The following is an 18,931-nucleotide window of genomic DNA, read 5'->3' on the forward strand; positions in this document are numbered from 1 at the left end:
AGTACCACAGAACTTACTTAACACTGGCCAAAATATTAAGCCTATTTTTTAAAAATTTTATTTATTTATTTATTTTATACAGCAGGTTCTTATTATTTTATACATATTACTGTATATATGTCAATCCCAATCTCCCAATTCATCCCACCCCATCCCCCTCCCTTGGTATCCATACGTTTGTTCTCTACATCTGTATCTCTATTTCTGCCTTGCAAACTGGTTCATCTGTACCATTTTTCTAGATTCCACATATATGCGTTAATATACGATATTTGTTTTTCTCTGACTTACTTCACTCTGTATGACAGTCTCCAGGCCCATCCACGTCTCTACAAATGACCCAATTTCGTTCCTTTTTAAGACATTAAGCCATTTTTAAAGCAAAGCTCTGGACTCAAATATAAATGTCAATTCTTATGTCACCTTAACAAAGATTATTTTTTTCAAACTCACTCATTCTTCTCTTTGTGTGTATATGTGTATATAAATATACACACATATATAATATATGCTCATACACATAAGCTCACACACACACACACATATATGATGCAATCTGCTGGTGATATTTTAGGTTATTCTTTCTTCTTTTTTCAGTTGTGAATTAGCTTTCTCTTCCTTGTCTTTCTTTATCCTAAGTAACTGCAGGGTCTTCAGAGGCTTTGTCACCTAAAGGACATGGAAGCAGCTTCTGCAGTACTTGAAAATAATAATGCTTTGATTTGTCAATGTGAAAAGTTGGATGGCTTTTTAAAAGCTGACCAGTCCAGGGCTATTTGCACATAGTAGACATTCAATAAATATTTGTTGATTTGATTTATTCTAGGGTAAAGACTGGGTTACAACTCATTTTTTTTTTCTTCACTGATGTGTTATGATTTAGCCTGTGTCCAAATGCATTTATGAGTAACTATTAATGGTCATGGTCATTGAAGATGTTTTAGGGAGAAAAAATATCTAGATCTGCAGGCTGTTAGGAATAGCAATGATTGGGAGTTAAAGTTTAATAAAATACTCTAAGTAGTTATAGATGACAGACACCATAAGACAGGGTCTAACTGAAGTGCATTCTGATAAATTATTTGGAAACAAAGTAGCTACTTCATAGTTTTTGAATCAATCACATGTTGAGGGCTTAAATTTTTGACTCCATATAATAAGGCAAAGGACATTTTCATTTTAAAAAATTAGGGATTATATTTTGGTGATGAAATTTAGTGAGCATATTAAAGCCACATGATTTCCTTTGGTATATTCTCCCTTGTGAGAGTCACAAAAGTGTTTATGTATGTTTATGTGTTATGTATGCTTGACAGTTGAGAGGTTGTGGACATAAAAAATGAGAATTTCTCTCAAATTTCAAGTCACGTGTAATTTTAGAGTTAAACTCTCTACTCCTATCATTCAAAAGAGCATAATTGATTTATTTCCGTTTCTCATGACTAACAGCAAAAACTGTTTCTGAGCTTACAACATGTTAAATTTTGGCTCAAGGCAAATTTACAACAGCAAGGTTTATGATAAAATCTGTCAAAACATTAACCATGGTGGCACAAGTTTCAGCTCTTAACAGAAACGGGGAAGCAGGAGCTTAGGAATGGACGCACATTTGTACTTTGAGCTCTGAAAATGCCTGCTTATGTCGTATATGAAAGTTACTCAATTCCTTTTTTTCTCATTTTACCCTAATGTGAAAGTTCTATAAGGTGATTATCTATTTTAATTAACTGGTTTCAAAGAGATGGGAGATCCTAGGATTAAAGATATACATCTAAGTAAAAAATTACTACCTAAGAGAACTTCAGATGTTCAAGACGAAAGCTAAGAATCTATAGCATTTTCACTTATTGTCTGATGAATTTAAAGAAAATCAAGTCTTAACATAGGTAGTGTCTTACACTTTTTGCTACTTTAAGACAAAGATTATTCATTTGGCCATGTGCCAGCATTTGAGCACTATTCATTAAGATAATTTTAATCTTTCGACATGGGAAACAATGTTGGTAGTTTGGGTTTACTATTTCTTGATGAGGAAAGAAGATGTATGTCCTAGAAAATCACTAACAAAATACTGTTATCAAAAGTGAGTCTTTCTGCTGGCAGTCAATTATAACCAAGATAGTTAACTTTGTGTGTGAGGCACATACTAGAAGTAATTTCAGAAAAGGACATACTATCTTGAAAAACATAATTTGATTAGACACAGCTAGGAAAGATGTATAAGAAGAAAGTCTTCTTTGGGGAACTTAAAAGGTTTTCAGTGTGTTAATGTCATGGTCACACAAGTAAAGTGCAGTGAATATTCTATGCTTAAGTGTTTCAAAAAGCCTTTGATACTACTGACCTATTTATTGAAGAATGGTAGTCATTTTTAAGCTGTAGAATCTTCCTTCAGCAAGGTGTATGATGAAAATTGGTGGAGACTAAAATAGAGATAAAATAAAATTAGTAACTAAATATTAATTTTTGAAGCTGTAGCTTGGTGGGTAATGTTCATACACAATTTATTTTTGCCCTCAAGTATCTTAGAATAGGGCTTAGGTATTGAAAGAATAATAAAGAACCAGAAAATAAAATCTCAAGAAAGCTTATCAAAATAATCGGAATTCAGAAGACTTTGGTTACTTTTAGGAAATAAGGAATTACTGAATTTGAAATCATGATTTAAAGTGGATTGTAGCATTATCAGAAAGCATCCAAACATGCCCACTGGTTTATACATTGCTTGCCTTCTCCCTTTCTTTGAATTTTGACATACTTGGTTCCAGAAAGCAATTTAGTTATTACTGTTGTTTAATAAAGATTTAAATGACCTCTCTTGTGGTCTGGAAATTTGGGGTAAACTTTCCAAGACAACAAAACCACATCTTCACTTCATCATGGAGTGAAATTTCAAACTATGGACTGTATGGGACAAAAATTTAACAGAAACACAAGAAATTCTGATTAAAATAACAAACCGAATCAAATCAAACATATTACCCCCTCCCCCAACCCCAAAACTCTTCACTTTAAATTGATTACAATTAAAAGTTAAAGTCTTCAGGTAAACTCAATGTTTCACCTGGTAATGTGCCAGGTGCTAGATAATTTGACATAATAGTATATTTTAATACCACTATTTTAAAAAAGGATACTCAAATCTTAATCTTCAGTGTCATATATTTTTTAGAAAGACAGATTACACAGAAAAATATGGTTTGAAATTTTAGGTTTCATCATTAATGATCATTCATTAAGTATCTACCTGTGCAAAGAAATATGAACAAGACTGAATTTCTGACCTCCAGAAGCTGCATGCTAATGGGAGATAGTACAGGAATAATGAAACAACAGGGAACTTAATAACTGCCCTAATAGAGATGAAGGAAGGGCTATAAATCTTACAGAGTAGAGATTAACTTCTACTTGGTGGTGGGGTGGAGGTGGGGAATTAGGGAAAGCTTCATGTTAGGAGGTGGTATAAAAGTGTTCTTGAAGGATGAATTGGATTTAAACTCATGAAGGTGAATATGACAGAGGATTAAAAATGGCAAATGAATTAAACAATAAAAGTATAGACTAGGAACTGAAATGGGGAGTAGCATAGGGTCTAAGGTATTAGTATGAATGAATCACTTTTATTAATATTCTTGCCATCCACAGAAAAACAAACTAACATATCAGAACCTCGATGTATGATTTGGGCAATTGGTTCTTTTAGAAAATTCCAAAATGGGCCCAGAAAACATGCACACAGGAACTCTTCATTCTTTGATTCTAGAAATGATAAAGCCACTGTTTGTCTTATTGCAACTTAAAGACAATAATATCTGCAATATTTAAACTTACAGTCCACAAGGTAGCTATAATTCTTGAAAAAGTTGTTGCAATTTTTATAAAAGAAGAAATAAAGTGATTATAAGACATGATTGAGGTCTTAATTGAAAGGAAACTGATTTCAAGTTTTTCTTATTTGACAAACGAGATTACATATTCACATTCCTCTATGTCACCTAAATAAAAGTATACAATTACTCTTCATAGTATGACCATAATTTAAGAAAATAAGATGCAAAAAGCAAATCTAATTTTGTAAAGTGGTAAGAATATGATGTAAGACATTAGTAATCAGTGTACACATTCAAGTAAAGAGTAATTCTTCAGAGCAATAACACTGAGACATTTTATGTCAAATTAGTATATCACTGTTCAAACTATATTTGAATTTTCTCCTCCAGAATTATCTTCAGGACTTGTTTATAAACAAGTTGGGGAAAAAAATTCAGTCTCCTTTTAGTCACCTGGTTTTTGTTTCAAAACAGTATGTTCAGAAGCAAAACGAAGCTTAGAGATTTAAAATCAAATTTGTCTTTAAAAAGCCATTGTGTACATAATCTATACGGGTTTGAGAAACATTCTTTGTGACATTATCAGGAGGATCTCCCTAAGCAACAAAAACTGTTGGCATGGAAGAAAAGTCCACGTGAGACAAAGTATATTTGACTGGTGCATTTGGCAGCTCTTACCTTTTCAAATATTACGTAATTTTGGTTTCTCTATTTTATGCAAAGCTCCTAAGTTTTAAAACAAGTATACATTTTGAAGTTTCGTTACAGTAGGTGTGATTTTTTGAAATAAAAGCCACTTCTTAATTTAAGCTTTCTTAGGTGCTACCTTGGTTTATTTCTTTATTTTTCATACATGTTATGAGCGCTACTATTGAGGGGATCAGTTGGAATAGACAGGCAGGAGCATCTTACTTTCCGAAAAACATAATGGTTTTATTTATAAAGCCAGAAATTGTTGATTGCTGCTGTTTTCTAAGTCTTACCTTACATGGAACCAGTGTTAAAAGTTCGTTAGCTAGAGCTTAACAACACAATGGCTGAAGGAATGGAGTTACCATACAAATGTTTAAATTCCATGCTGGATCCCTAGCTACAACAGAGAAGAAAGTTCAAACAACACAAACAGAGTTGCAAGGTCTGAACTTGTGTGTCACGGATACCTCTTACTCATCACCAGGCAGCTCTTATTCAGGGCAACCAGTCCCTCCCAAACAACATGGTTAATTGAATAAGGATTCTGAACCTTTTGGCTGCAGATAAACCAAAGTGGCACATGGCTCATAACTCAAACATTTCATTTTAGGCAGCTGTTAGTTTTCTTGCCCAGGCTAATTTGGATTATTCAATCATTTTCTTTTCTCTAATGAAAAACTGCTTGTAGTTCCTGGTGGGGACAAAGAGCTGCAATTATGGATCCTGGAAGGTAAATTTATTACCTACTCATTTTAATCATGTATACAAGTGATACTAAATTCAGAACATTTTATTAGTAGTATAATTATACCTCTGTGTGTGTGTGTAAATTTAATAACATTCAGCCCTGACTAGAGTTTCCTACCATGATGGACCTGGAACCTCCCACAGTGAGCAACTAAAAATGTTGGACAGAAAATTATAAACATCTCCTCAAATGCATCATTATGTTGGCAAGTTGCTAATGAATACTGAGAGGCCAAAACCTGAGTTAAACTGGGAACCCTTAAAGGTATGTGAAGCATAAAGGGCGGTTTTTACCTTGAGAGCATTTGACTTATGATAGAGGTGAAGTTGAGCTTTGGTTTTCATGGCCTCCTAATGGAGTAGGGGCTAGGGGACAAAGTCCAGGGCCCACCCACGAAGAGAAATCTTAGACTATGAATGGAGGATAGAAAAAAAATTCCCCTTATGAATTTTATAAACACAAGCTAGCCCTCATGTGGATTTTCATCCCAGATTATTACTTAAGTGGCCCAATAAAATTCAAATTAGGATTTTAAAGTGTGCTAAGGCCTGTACATGTTCCCAGGCAGAAGCAAATGCAAAGCCTCTATGAAGGAACCCACCTTCAACTCAGGACTGAAAAGACCCACAGAGACTAATCCTAAGACATATAAGCTCACATTCATGAATCAGTAAACATCTAAAGAAACAAGGCAAGATAAATGTAGCTAGCAGAAATAATCTCAAAACTGGAGCAGTAAATACTTGAGATTTTAAAATAATCAGAAGTATAGAATAAGCACATTTAAAACGTATAAGAAAATTAAAAAGGGGTTGAAAATATGAGATAGAAACGAGACAACAAAAATGATCAAATGGAGTTGGGAATGAACAAAATGTAACTTCCTGAAATGAAAAATATAATAACAGAAATTAAAAACTCACTGGAATTCTGCTCTCAGACAGAACAGAGTCGTTCATGGCAGACCAACGCTCCTGCCAAGGAACAACTAGTAAAGCTGGACAAAATACATACCATATTTGTTTAAAAGTATCAGAGAGGGGCTGAAACAAAGAAAACTAGAGGAACTAAGATTCCAGAGAAGAGAGAACTGAGAGGTAAACTGATGGTCTGCAGCCGCTCTTCCCCTGAAGGCATTTGCTGGCTCTGGGTTCGTCCTGGCAGAAGACTGCTGCTAGGGACAGGGAAACCAGCAGAGCTTTTGGCAATCTTTCAGGGCTGGAGCGACAGACCAGGAGAACCAAAGGGGCCCGAAACACATGCCTAGTTTCCCCTGCAAAGTATTTGGCAAATTCTGGGCTGTCCTAAGTGGGAGGTTAAAAAAGCTCAGATGAGAATATCTAAAAGGACTGGAGTGAAGATATTACCTTCACTGTTGAAAGCCTAGTGAGCTACCCCATAGGAAAAGAGGCAAACCAGAGAAAACAGCCTCACTCAAACTGCAACCCAGCTTCAACTCAGCATACCTGACTGGATTAAGGTGATTAGCTTCCACTCAATCTTTCCAATAGAGGAAAGGCTAAGCCCTCTCTGGTGGAAAACAAAATCACCTGGAGGATCAGAATGTCTTACGGTAAATCAACAATTGATAGGCATGCCAAGAGACAGGACCATGCATCTAGGCACCTAGAAACAAAACAGACAATAGAGCAAGACCCATGGGTGATTCAGATATTGGAGTTGGCAGACATGGATTTTTAAGTACTATTTTATAGTAACTAAGTTACTATAGTTTCTTATAGTTATAAGCAAAGGGGAGACAATATATTTAGAAAGATGAGTATTTCACCAGAGAATTGAAATGTACCAAAAACATCAAGAGGAGACTGTAGAATTAAAAAATACAGAAACTGAAATTAAGAATTGAATAGTTGGCTTTAACAGCAGAAGACAGGATTAGTGAAATAAAAGACAGGTAATTTTGAAAATTCAAAACTAATGCACATAGAGAAAAAAAAGGAAAATACAGAAGAGATATATGGGAACACAGTGAAAAAAAATATAAAAAATATGTAATTGGAGTCACAGAAGGAGGGGGAGAAAGATACTGAGCAAAGATTTCCTAAAACTGACAAACGATATGAAGTCAGAGATTTAACAGGTCTATGAACTCAAGCAAAGAACTTCACATCTAAGCACAAAATAAAACTGCCAAACAAAATGAAACAAAACAAAACAACCCCCAAAACCCAACAACGAAAAAGATCTAAAAAGCAATCAGAGAAAACAGAGATTTTACTTTCAGGAAAAGAACATTAAGACTGACAGCTGATTTCTCAACAGGGGAGAAGGAAGCTAGACATTAAGAAGATAACATTTTAAAAGAGTTATAGGAGAAGTTATACTTTTGGCCATGATGGAATAACAGGGACCACATTTACCCTCCCCACCTTAAAAAACCAACCAACCAACCAAACAAACAAACAAAAAACCCACCAAAACCAAAGCAACAACAACAAAAACAACAGCGGGAATACATGAATCAATGTTTTTGTACTTTGGACAACAGGCAGCACAGGATAGTGTTCCCAGAGAGAAGGGAAAGAAATGGAGTCCTAAGATTACCCCAGTTTATCATATGGCAAGTTTACAGAGTATAGGAGGGGGAACAAAACAGAGCTGACAGCTTCCCTGAGTCGAGAACATAAGAGTTGAGAATTTGGGGAGGCCAAGGTGGTTAGAATTTGCAGTCAGAGTACTGGAGAGGGGAATTCTGGAACAAAAATTGCTGCACAGAAAGAGAGTGAGAGAGCGAGTGAGCTCTGGAGAGCTACAGAGCATTCCTTGAGTCTTCCTCTGAATATGGACAAGCATACATGTGTAAGTAAACTACCAAGGCTAAGGTAAGAACCGCCAGAAAGGTGTAGGCAGAACAATAACCAAAACTCACACATGGTTATGACCAGTCAGAGCAGAGAAAACTCCTACTGCACAGGGCATCAGGTATTCAGAGGGCGATTGCCTGAGCTGTGGGGGGAATCAGCCCTAGACTAAAGGTGCTCTGGTCCCACCTACTGAACCTCTCTCTCTCTCGTCTCTCTCTTTGTGCCTTTCTCTCTGTGTCTCTCCCTCTCTCTGCATCTCTGTGTCTCTCTCTGTGTCTCAAAACTGTTTCCAAATAATGTAACTGTATCCCTGAAGAAAGTTTGCAAGTTTTCAATGAGAAACAAAAATATCTAACACCCAACAAGTTAAAATTCACAATGACTGGCATCCAAAAAAAGTTACCAGGCATACAAAGCAGAAAAATACAAGTCATGATTGCACAGCACAGGGAAACAGTCATTATTTTGTAATAACTTTAAATGGAGTATGAGCTATAAAATATTGAACCACTATGTTGTACACCTGAAACTAATATAATATTATAAATCAACTATACTTCAACTAAAAAAATATAATTCATGATAAAGAAATCAACAGAAACAGACTTGGAAATAGAACAGATAATAGAATTAACAGACAAGGACATTAAAACAGTTCTTATGACTATATTTTTTATATTCCAGAAGATAAGGTAAAGCATGAAAAAATTAAGGAGAGAGATGAAAGACATTAAAAAGCCCCAATTTTCACTTTTAGAGATGAAAAATATGTCTGTGAAGAAAAAGGCTCTGGATGGGATTAAGAAGAGCACATTAGACACTGCAAAAGAAAAGTCTGGTAAATTTAAAGACAAAACAATAGAAACTATCCAAAATAAAACACCCAGAGGAAAAAGAGACCCTCCCCAAAATGAACAAAGAATGAATAAGCTGTAGGACAATCTCAAGGGGCCTAATATATATTAAATAGCAGTTCCAGAAGAAAGGAAAGAGGAAAGAGTTTGAGGACAAAAAATATTGAAAAAAATAATAGCCAAAATTTTAAAAAATTGTAAAGATTATAAACCCATGGTACAGGAAGTTCAACAAATCATAAGCACAGAAGCATGCAGAAATTTATAACACATCACAATTAAATTGGCTAAAAAAGTGATGAAGGGAAAACCCTTAAAGCAGCCAGAGGATGTATGTATAGAGAACGAAAATAAAAATGACAGCAGGAACAAAGCAAGCCAGAAACAGTAGAGCAACATCTGAAAATATTTTTCAAAAAGTTAACCTAGAATTCTATAGCCAGCAAAAAACTTTTCTTTTTCACAAAATGAAGGCACCAAAAAAAAAAAAAAAAAGAGAGATAGAGATTTTCAAACATACAAAAGCTGAAAGAATTCATTACTTATGGCCCTGCATTGTATAAGAGATAAATACTTCAGGAAGAAAGAAAATGGTAACAGGTGGAAACTTGGATCTACATAAAGAAGAGCACCAGAAATGGTAAATACATGGGTAAATATAAAATAAGGTTGCTCTTACTTTTTAAATCACCTTAAAAAATAGTTGATTGTTTAAAGCAAAAACAATAACAAAATTATTACTGTATACCTATGTAGAAGTAAAATGTATGACAATATCCTAAAGGCCATACATGGTGAGACAACTTTTTTACACAGTAATATGACAGTTTAGATATTACCAGTTTATAGAAACTTTACCCCAACAATTCCTACTGCCCACCCAACCCTGGTCCTCTTTTAGCCATGTATAGGCTTTAAATTCTAAGTTCACTACAGGTGATAGAGTGTTACATAGTCTGTTTATATTTACCTCATCTTGATTGAATAATCAAACACAACAGAAGCAATGTTTTTAGATTTCAGCTATTGGTTACTGCAAAATTCCACATACAAATTCCAAAATTAGTAGAGGTGCTTTGTAGTAGATTTGAATCAGTCTACTATTTTTTAATTAAGAGAATTTGATTTCCCTTCTTAGGTTCTTTTTAACCATGTTTACCAAAAATACGATTTCTCTTTAATATTTTACTACTGCAAGTAGTAAGGTACCTAATAAATTTGTTCATAATGAATTTTATCTTCATTAAACTTGTCAAGAAAGTCAGACACAGTTTGACAGTGAACTTAATCTGTTTCCTTATTGCAGTATATTTTATAGGCATATTTAGTACAGTGTCTTCAGGACTGAACACTTATAAGTTTGATCAAATGTATAATAATTGCATTGAAATGTATAGGATTTGCAGTAGAGAGTTTATATGACTAAAAAGTAAATATATATTTCAGATACCTGAGTTTGTGCATTAAAATGCCCCTTTGTTAATAATCTGATAGTCAAGAAACTGGTGGCTTCCAAAGTACAAGCATTCTCCAAAACTATATTTAGAAAACAATATACATTAGAAAACAATACACAATAAACATTAAAAATAAGTATATTAAGTATATTAAGATTTCTGCAAAGAAATATCAATAGGACACAATATTTTAATATTTCTTAAAAATATATATTTATCATTGTCCAATTCTATTTATGAAATCCTACATTAAAAAGAACTTCAACCTTTATAAATTTAAAGTACATAATAAAAAAGAAAAGAAAACCTTTTCAAAAAAAGTTATTCTAGTAAAAGGATTACAAAAAATTTGGTAACTTGAGATGCTATTCTGGAACGTATGCTACTAGTTCAAATGTGCAAGCTCCAACTTAACAAATGTTTAAAATATTTGAGTTTTTAAAACACTGCCAAAATAAACCACATCTTTTCTAGAGGTGATATATTTAGCTAAGCATGAGCAATATAAATCTTTCAACCATTTCATGTATTTATTTAAAAGCCTCAGAAACCACATGCATTTGTAATAAAAGATGAACAAAATGCTGAAACCACTGAAGCCTAACAATTGACTTATAAATCAATTTTTTAGAAAGACAAATGTATTAGTGTGTATATGTGTCTGTGTATTTATATATCTCTATATATATCAATACGAATAGATAGACAGGTTAGCTGAAAATAGTAGTTATCAACAACACAATAATGTCTTGTGAAAAATTTGGGGTCTATACAAACCTTATGCCAGAAGACAAATGTATAGGCCATGGCTATTTTATCATTATAATGCCTCACTAATCATGAGTATTTAAAGACAGACACTTCAATAATTATCTTAAAAAATATACTATCTATAAAATGGTTTTTTATGCAACTTTATTCAATATTAAAACTATAAATTTTTAATATTCTAACTTTTTTTGTGCAATAAACTAATTCTATTGGTGAGTGACCAGATAAGATTTATCAGTTTATTTGAATACTGAAATATACAAAGGATCAACTTTCTCACTGAAAAAAGAAAAATATTTTAAATAATTTTAACATAATGGCTTATTTATAAAAGTAGAATGAAAATGTCTCACATATTAATAATTAACTAATAACTTCGCTATAACTGCTTAGGCTTTGCTTATAAGCAACTCAGGCTATTTTTTATCAACAATGAATTGTCACAATATTCCTAATTAGTGAAGGCTAAGGCTAAGGCTGCCACTATTAACACTATAGAGAGGTAGTAATAATGGGATGCTATTTGCATATGCAGCTCATATTATAGTACTTCATTGAAAGAAATGTGTAGAAAACTCACACATATATGTATAAAAGAAATGGTACAATAATAAAATAAATTGCAGGAGTTAAAATCTTTGATTTTTAATTTTTTTTTAATGAAAGGTCTGGAGACCTACGGTTGCATGGAGTTTAGTCTTAAGACCTCAGCTGTAAGTCCTAGTCAGTCCTTGGCAAATTCCTAGCCCCGCTGAGAGTGTTTCCTTGCTTGCAAAATGTACTACTACTACTTCTAGAATTACTATCATCATTATCATTATTACGTGGTTGATATATATATTATTATTATATGATTGTTGATAGGATCAAATAAAAATACAGATGGGAAAGGACTTTGTAAATCATCGAGTGATACACGTTTATATGATCTTTTCTGCTTTTCCTCTGAACTACTTATTTTTTACAAGGGAAAGTAAATTCTCATGTTACTATAGGAATTAGATTTGATGTTTAAAGTAAACTCAAAGCAACCTCTCTGGGCAGTGGTGGAATACTTCAGATGTTGCATTATAATTGAATATGTAAAGAACTGATCTTCAGCGGGTAAGCTTATTCCTCCATACAACCCTCCCCGCCCCCCAAAAAAAGACTACTTGAAGCATTTGTAATTTGGTAGACAACTCATTTTCAAGGGGAAGTGGTAATTGGGGGAGATTACCTACACTGAGCAATAGTAGATGTCAGAATTGTTTTGTAAATTTAACGTTATAATATCAAATTCTATAACAGTTCTGGATATTGATTATAGGAACTAGTTGTGCTAATCTGATTGTATAGTTATAGAAAGAGATGTTTGGAAATTATAAAATGACTTTATTCTACACTTTGTGTTTTATAAAACCTCAAGCAAAATAACTCAATAAAGGTTTGTCTGTTCTTCAGGAATATCTGAAAATTCAAGTTTACTTGTGGTTTATTTGAAGAAGATTCAGGAATGGACTATTTTGTGACAAGAACTGTTTCTTTTTACTTACCCGCATGACTTGAAAGGTGCTCTTCCTTCACATAGGGAGCTGTTACATGTTTCAGTTAGAGCTCAGAGAGAAGACTATACGCATGACCAAATTATTCCAAATTTGTATAGTTATATAGTCACTGGTTTGTGAGAGGCTATAATTCTCTTTAGGACTGTAGAGTAAATCCAGTTAGTTTATTTTTAACCCCTATAGTTCCTTATTTTCTAATTCTCATAGTTAAAAAAAATTTTTAAGTAGGCAACATGAGTAAATTCTAAATTTGAATTCAGTGGGATGATTCTATCAGTTAATTCAATGGATTTAATAAGAAAGAAACAGAGCTTGTTTGCATCATGATTCTTTTGTTACCCTATGATAAAGCACCTTTATCATAGAGTAAAAAAAGTTCAAAGGCATTCAAAGGCATAATCTCCAATGGTGTATGTAATAAATTATTCTGTACTTGTCCTGAAAATAGGCAAAGGTAGATTTAGTTCAATCTTAAAGATAAATTAAAAAATTGTATGGACTTAGAAAACTTTTCACTTATCTACAAAATTTTCACTAATTCCATCTCTACTTGTCAATTTCATCCTGCTCCGCTCATATTTATTTTCTATCAGCTTCTCATCTATTCAATCTAAAAAAAAATTTTTTTTCCTATAGCCATATACATGAATCTTAGTTTTATTCATGATTCCATATGATTAGAAGTGACTTCCATGATGTAATTATTTTAAATTATCCCTTAAATTAAAAAAAAGTAGGTATCCTGAACCAAATTGCAGGTTTACTTTTTTCCCCAAGGCTTTATATTTTTAATTATAATTTTTTTGTATATTATATATTAGATTCCCCTCCTCCATTACAAAAATTCAAATGATAATCTAAATAAAGATAATAAAAAAGAATACTTAATATGTTTGATGGCCTCTTGCCTTTTAGCATCATTCTGGCATATGCTAATTTTCAAGCCAAAAGTATCCCAGCCTATTAAACAGACTTGGCAATTTCTACAGCTTAAATAGAGTTTAGATCATTATTCAGACCCAACATTAAAAAAATATTGACACCATGAATTTATAAGTACACATTAACAATACCCTCTTTTTATTGAAAATAGTATGCATTATTTGTAGTGAAAGAAAAATCATGCCTTGATTAATGTAATTTTAATATACCAAACTCTTATTAAGGCAAATTATACATTTGATTCTTGGTATCTATACTTAATATTCTTTAAAACTAACAAAGATTACATGCATGCATTGAAGGAAGACTATACACTCTTATGTATGTGCTTCTCTCATTGGTTAAGAAATAAACTCTACATTGAAAAATGTATGTATTTGAAGTTTTGACCTAACACAGTGGATTAAGGTTTAGGCAATATTTACTTTGCTGTATTTTGATTCAGAAAGGGCCATATGTGAAGATATGATCCTGACCAACTTTACTATGTTTCTATAATGGTCTTTCAGCAAAAATATTTATATTAAATACAGTGAGATATAAAATAGTTACAAAATAAGCTGCAACTTTATAGCTACCCATTGGTAAAAGTCTGTAGTTAATACATTTGGATAAATAACTCAAGTCAGCAGCAAAGTGGTTAAACATTTGTGATTTGATTTTATCTCAGCTTGGAATGTGGTTGGAGTGTCCCACTTCTAACAACTGTTTGCTAAGTTAAGGCTTTAGTGTTTACACAGTGTTGAATGAAGCAGCCTGGTCACCAGATGTGATTGCTTCCCCAGACTGTCGTTTTTTTCTCAGTCAGATCACTGTCCTCATGGTCCCTGTTCCAACCTTCTTCCTCAGGACGTCCACCAGCCTTTCCAACCTAAGTTGGGGGCAGGGGGGGGGGCAGGAGGGAAAAAAATGATTATAAAAAGTGCAATTATTGTCAGGAATGTTTTGGCTGAAAAAGGACAGTATTTGCCTGTGACCAAGCACTCTTGGTAGTCATGTTAAGAAACAAAGCATTACTGTAAGTGAGAGACACGGGTACAGAGTGCCAAGTATTTGAGGTTAAAAAGACAGCAAAAACACAAACTTTAATCCAGATCTTCAGATTATGTCAGCATTAGAGGCTACATGAAAAATCTAAGATACTAATTTTAATACATTTACCTACTTGCATTACGGTTATGAATGAAATCATTACTATGCAATGACAAGATGGCATATTAAACGTAGAGCAGTTTCAAACTGATTTTCACCAAGAGTACCTATTTCAATACATAAATACTATCAGCCTTAGATCTGTTACCTAGCTAAATAAGTAACATATTGGTATACTGTACAACTGTTATGCATGAAATTTCTTCTGTTTAAAGCCAGGTATTAGGTGGCTAGGTTGGAAAAACTTGATATCTCAATGGTATGAATATAACTTAAATGTATAAAAATGATTTGATGCTAATAAAACCAGACTTTCTGTACTACATTTTAAAAGTTTCTATTCCTGAGTAATATAAATAGGCTAGCAATGACTATATATGCTTCTGAGTCAAAGGTAAGTGATTTTTCAGTTGATTAAAAACTCACCAATTATACTGAAAATAGAGTCAAAAATTCAGAAGTCATTGTGTAGGTTCTTAGACTACTCTATGGGAGGGAAATCACATTCACTGAATGAGTGAGAGTTTTGCTTGACAAAAGATGATGGAATCAGATCATTAATTGATGTTTTTCCTTATTATTTTCTTTACCGTAAGCATAAAACCTCAACAAAAAATCCTGCTTGGTGTTACAAACACAGAAATCTTCTTTATAAGTGAAAATTACACCCAGCAGTTTTCATATACACAAAGCTCCCTCCTCAAAGACTGGTGAGTGACACAGTCTAGTCTGCTCCAGCTTGCCTCATTTATATGGACCCATGCATGAGGGTCCTTTGCAAATAAACACAGCACAGAGCTAGACACTAAAGGAATGAGGGTATTCTTAGCGTCATACACACTGGTTTAGATGGACTAATTATATGCATGCAACACTGAAAACAGCTCAAGTTTATTGGATGATTCTGCATATATCAAGACTTCTGTTAATAGAAAACGGGAATATGAAACAAATAATTCAGTGCATAAAAATATCTTTGCCTTGAGAAATGTAGTAATGATCTTAGAGTAAAAAGGCAAATCTTGCTTAAATTTATTACTACAAATTTCTCAAATGTAAATTTTACACAAGTAATATACAACCACTAAACCAGCTTTAAGCTAGTGATGCAAATACTTGAACTAGAAGATTTACTGGACAATTCACTGTATTCACAGATAAGTCTGTATTAATTGGACTTTCCCTAGTGATAAAAACTAGTGCTATTTTATACACTCTGAATATTATGATTCATAGGATTACATAGATCCTTTAGGACAAAGTTTCACTAAGTTGAATTGTGGAGGGGGGGGAAGAAAAATGTCATTATGAAATTTTAACTGTACTGTAAAATATGATAATAACTTGAATTAACTGTTAACAAATGACTCCCAGTAGAAACCTTGATATGCCACTAATAGAATTTCTCAGGATGTACTGTAAAAAGTTAGAAAATATTACTTTCAAGTTGGTTAAATATATCCCTCCCCTACAATATCATTTGCACTATTAAAAAAACTTCCTCATAATGTAACAGTAAGCTCTACTCTGCACAGTTATTATCACTATGAATTCTGAATCAACGGAATGCCAAATTACTGAGATGAACCTGTTTTGTGCTTCTTTTGCCTTCTCCTTTATAGATGGACGCACTTTAGTTTCTTTTTCATACAGTAGGATATCTTTCCATTTAGAACTCTTAATACATCTTGCTAAGGTAAGAGGTTAGGAGGAAATACTTAAATATCACATTTTGCAATGCATTTACTATATTTCAAAAATTACTAGATCAACCACATTCTCAGTTTATTCAGGTTGAATGATTTATGAAAATTTGATCTCAGAAATGAGAAAAATGTCAATTATTTAGTTTTGTAAAAGCTTACTGACTTTGGAAACACAATGAAGCACCTATTCTTTCCTGTAAGGAATGGACTACACCTGCCAAACATGGACTGTGCTGACAGGAAGGTAGGTATGTCTGTCTGTCGAACCACCTTGCAGGATCTGCCTGCAGGCTATTCTTTATTGTACAAATCAATAACATCCTTTAAAAAATTACATACTTTAATAAAATAGGGCCAAATGGCTTTACATGTTACTCAGCAATAGCTTCCCACAAACTTCATGAATAGGAAAAGGGTTAGATCTAAGATTACAATTTCTCTATTTTAAATGACGAACTGAAGCACAGACAAGGAAACCCTCATACAACGTCCTAAGATAAGACAGTAAGAAATATGGCCTGGTTTCCCTGTTCTTATTGCAAAGCTACTTCCACTAGAGTTTTGGTTACTAGAAAGTTTCAGATTTCAGATTATAGGTTAATGTATTATTTGTCTTAATAGCTTCATTAAACTGTTTCCTCAAGTTACTACTTAGGTCAAATTGGGTATTGTTTTTTAACACCTTTATTACAGTATAATTGCTTTAAAATGGTGTGTTACTTTCTGCTTTAGAACAAAGTGAATGAGCTATACATAAACATATATCCGCATATCTCCTCCCTGTTACGTCTCCCTACCAACCTCCCTATCCCACCCCCCCAGGTGGTCACAAAGCACCGAACTGATCTCTCTGTGCTATGTGGCTGCTACCCACTAGCCATCCATTTTACATTTAGCAGTGTATATATGTCCATGCCACTCTCTCATTTTGTCCCAGCTTACCCTTCCCCCTCCCTGTGTCCTCAAGTCCACTCTCTACATCTGAGTCTTTACTCCTGTCCTGCCCGTAGGTTCTTCAGAACCATTTTTTTCCTTTAGATTCCACATATATGTGTTAGTATAAGGTATTTGTTTTTCTCTTTCTAACTTACTTCACTCTGTATGACAGACTCTAGGTCCATCCACCTCACTATAAATAACTCAATTTCATTTCTTTTTATGGCTGAGTAATATTCCATTGTGTATATGTGCCACATCTTCTTTATCCATTCATCTGTCGATGGACACTTAGGTTGCTTCCATGTCTTGGCTACTGTAAATAGAGCTGCAATGAACATTGTGGTACATGACTCTTTTTGCATTATGGTTTTCTCAGGGTATATGCCCAATAGTGGGATTGCTGGGTCATATGGTAGGTCTATTTTTAGTTTTTTAAGGAATCTCCACACTGTTCTCCGTAGGGGCTGTATCAATTTACATTCCCAACAACAGTACAAGAGGGTTCTCTTTTCTCCACATCCTCTCCAGCATTTATTGTTTGTAGATTTTTTGATGATGGCCATTCTGACCAGTGTGAGATGATACCTCATTGTAGTTTTGATTTGCATTTCTTTAATGATTAGTGATGTTGAGCATCCTTTCATGTGTTTGTTGGCAATCTGTATGTCTTCATTGGAGAAATGTCTGTTTAGGTCTTCTGCCCATTTTTGGATTGGGTTGTTTGTTTTTTTGCTATTGAGCTGCATGAGCTGCTTGTAAATTTTGGAGATTAATCCTTTGTCAGTTGCTTCACTTGCAAATATTTTCTCCCATTCTGAGGGTTGTCTTTTGGTCTTGTTTATGGTTTCCTTTGCTGTGCAAAAGCTTTTAAGTTTCATTAGGAACCATTTGTTTATTTTTGTTTTTATTTCCATTTCTCTAGGAGGTGGGTCAAAAAGGATCTTACTGTGATTTATGTCATAGAGTGTTCTGCCTTTGTTTTCCTCTAAGAGTTTGAGAGTGTCTGGCCTTACACTTAGGTCTTTAATCCATTTTGAGCTTATTTTTGTGTATGGTGTTAGGGAGTGATCTAATCTCATACTTTTACATGTACCTGTCCAGTTTTCCCAGCACCACTTATTCAGAGGCTGTTTTTTCTCCACTGTATATTCTTGCCTCTTTTATCAAAGATAAGGTGACCATATGTATGTGGGTTTCTCTCTGGGCTTTCTATCCTGTTCCATTGATCTATACTTCTGTTTTTGTGCCAGTGCCATACTGTCTTGATTACTGTAGCTTTGTAGTATAGTCTGAAGTCAGAGAGCCTGATTGCTCCAGCTCCATTTTTCTTTCTCAAGATTGCTTTGGCTATTCGGGGTCTTTTGTGTTTCCATACAAATTGTGAAATTTTTTTGTTCTAGTTCTGTGAAAAATGCCATTGGTAGTTTCATAGGGATTGCATTGAATCTGTAGATTGCTTTGGGTACT

General features: G+C 33.7%; 1 protein-coding gene across 7 annotated transcripts in view; it reads right to left on the bottom strand.

Annotated features, from left to right (window-relative positions):
• Positions 1-214: 214 nt before the first annotated feature.
• Positions 215-18,931, bottom strand: part of MIPOL1 (mirror-image polydactyly 1) — a 322,444-nt gene continuing 303,727 nt past the window's right edge. For 2 of the 7 annotated variants that reach the window (XM_060098152.1, XM_060098158.1), the window contains exon 12: positions 13,197-14,538. In XM_060098152.1, the coding sequence (XP_059954135.1) occupies positions 14,472-14,538 (67 nt within the window). In that variant the 3' untranslated portion in view covers positions 13,197-14,471. Of the gene's footprint in view, positions 670-2,344; positions 2,424-13,194; positions 14,539-18,931 lie in introns of those variants that run through there. The other 5 variants (XM_060098155.1, XM_060098153.1, XM_060098154.1 and 2 more) reach the window with 4 other exon arrangements.

Source organism: Mesoplodon densirostris, chromosome 4 (genome assembly GCF_025265405.1).
Source record: "Mesoplodon densirostris isolate mMesDen1 chromosome 4, mMesDen1 primary haplotype, whole genome shotgun sequence".
NCBI lineage: Eukaryota > Metazoa > Chordata > Mammalia > Artiodactyla > Ziphiidae > Mesoplodon > Mesoplodon densirostris.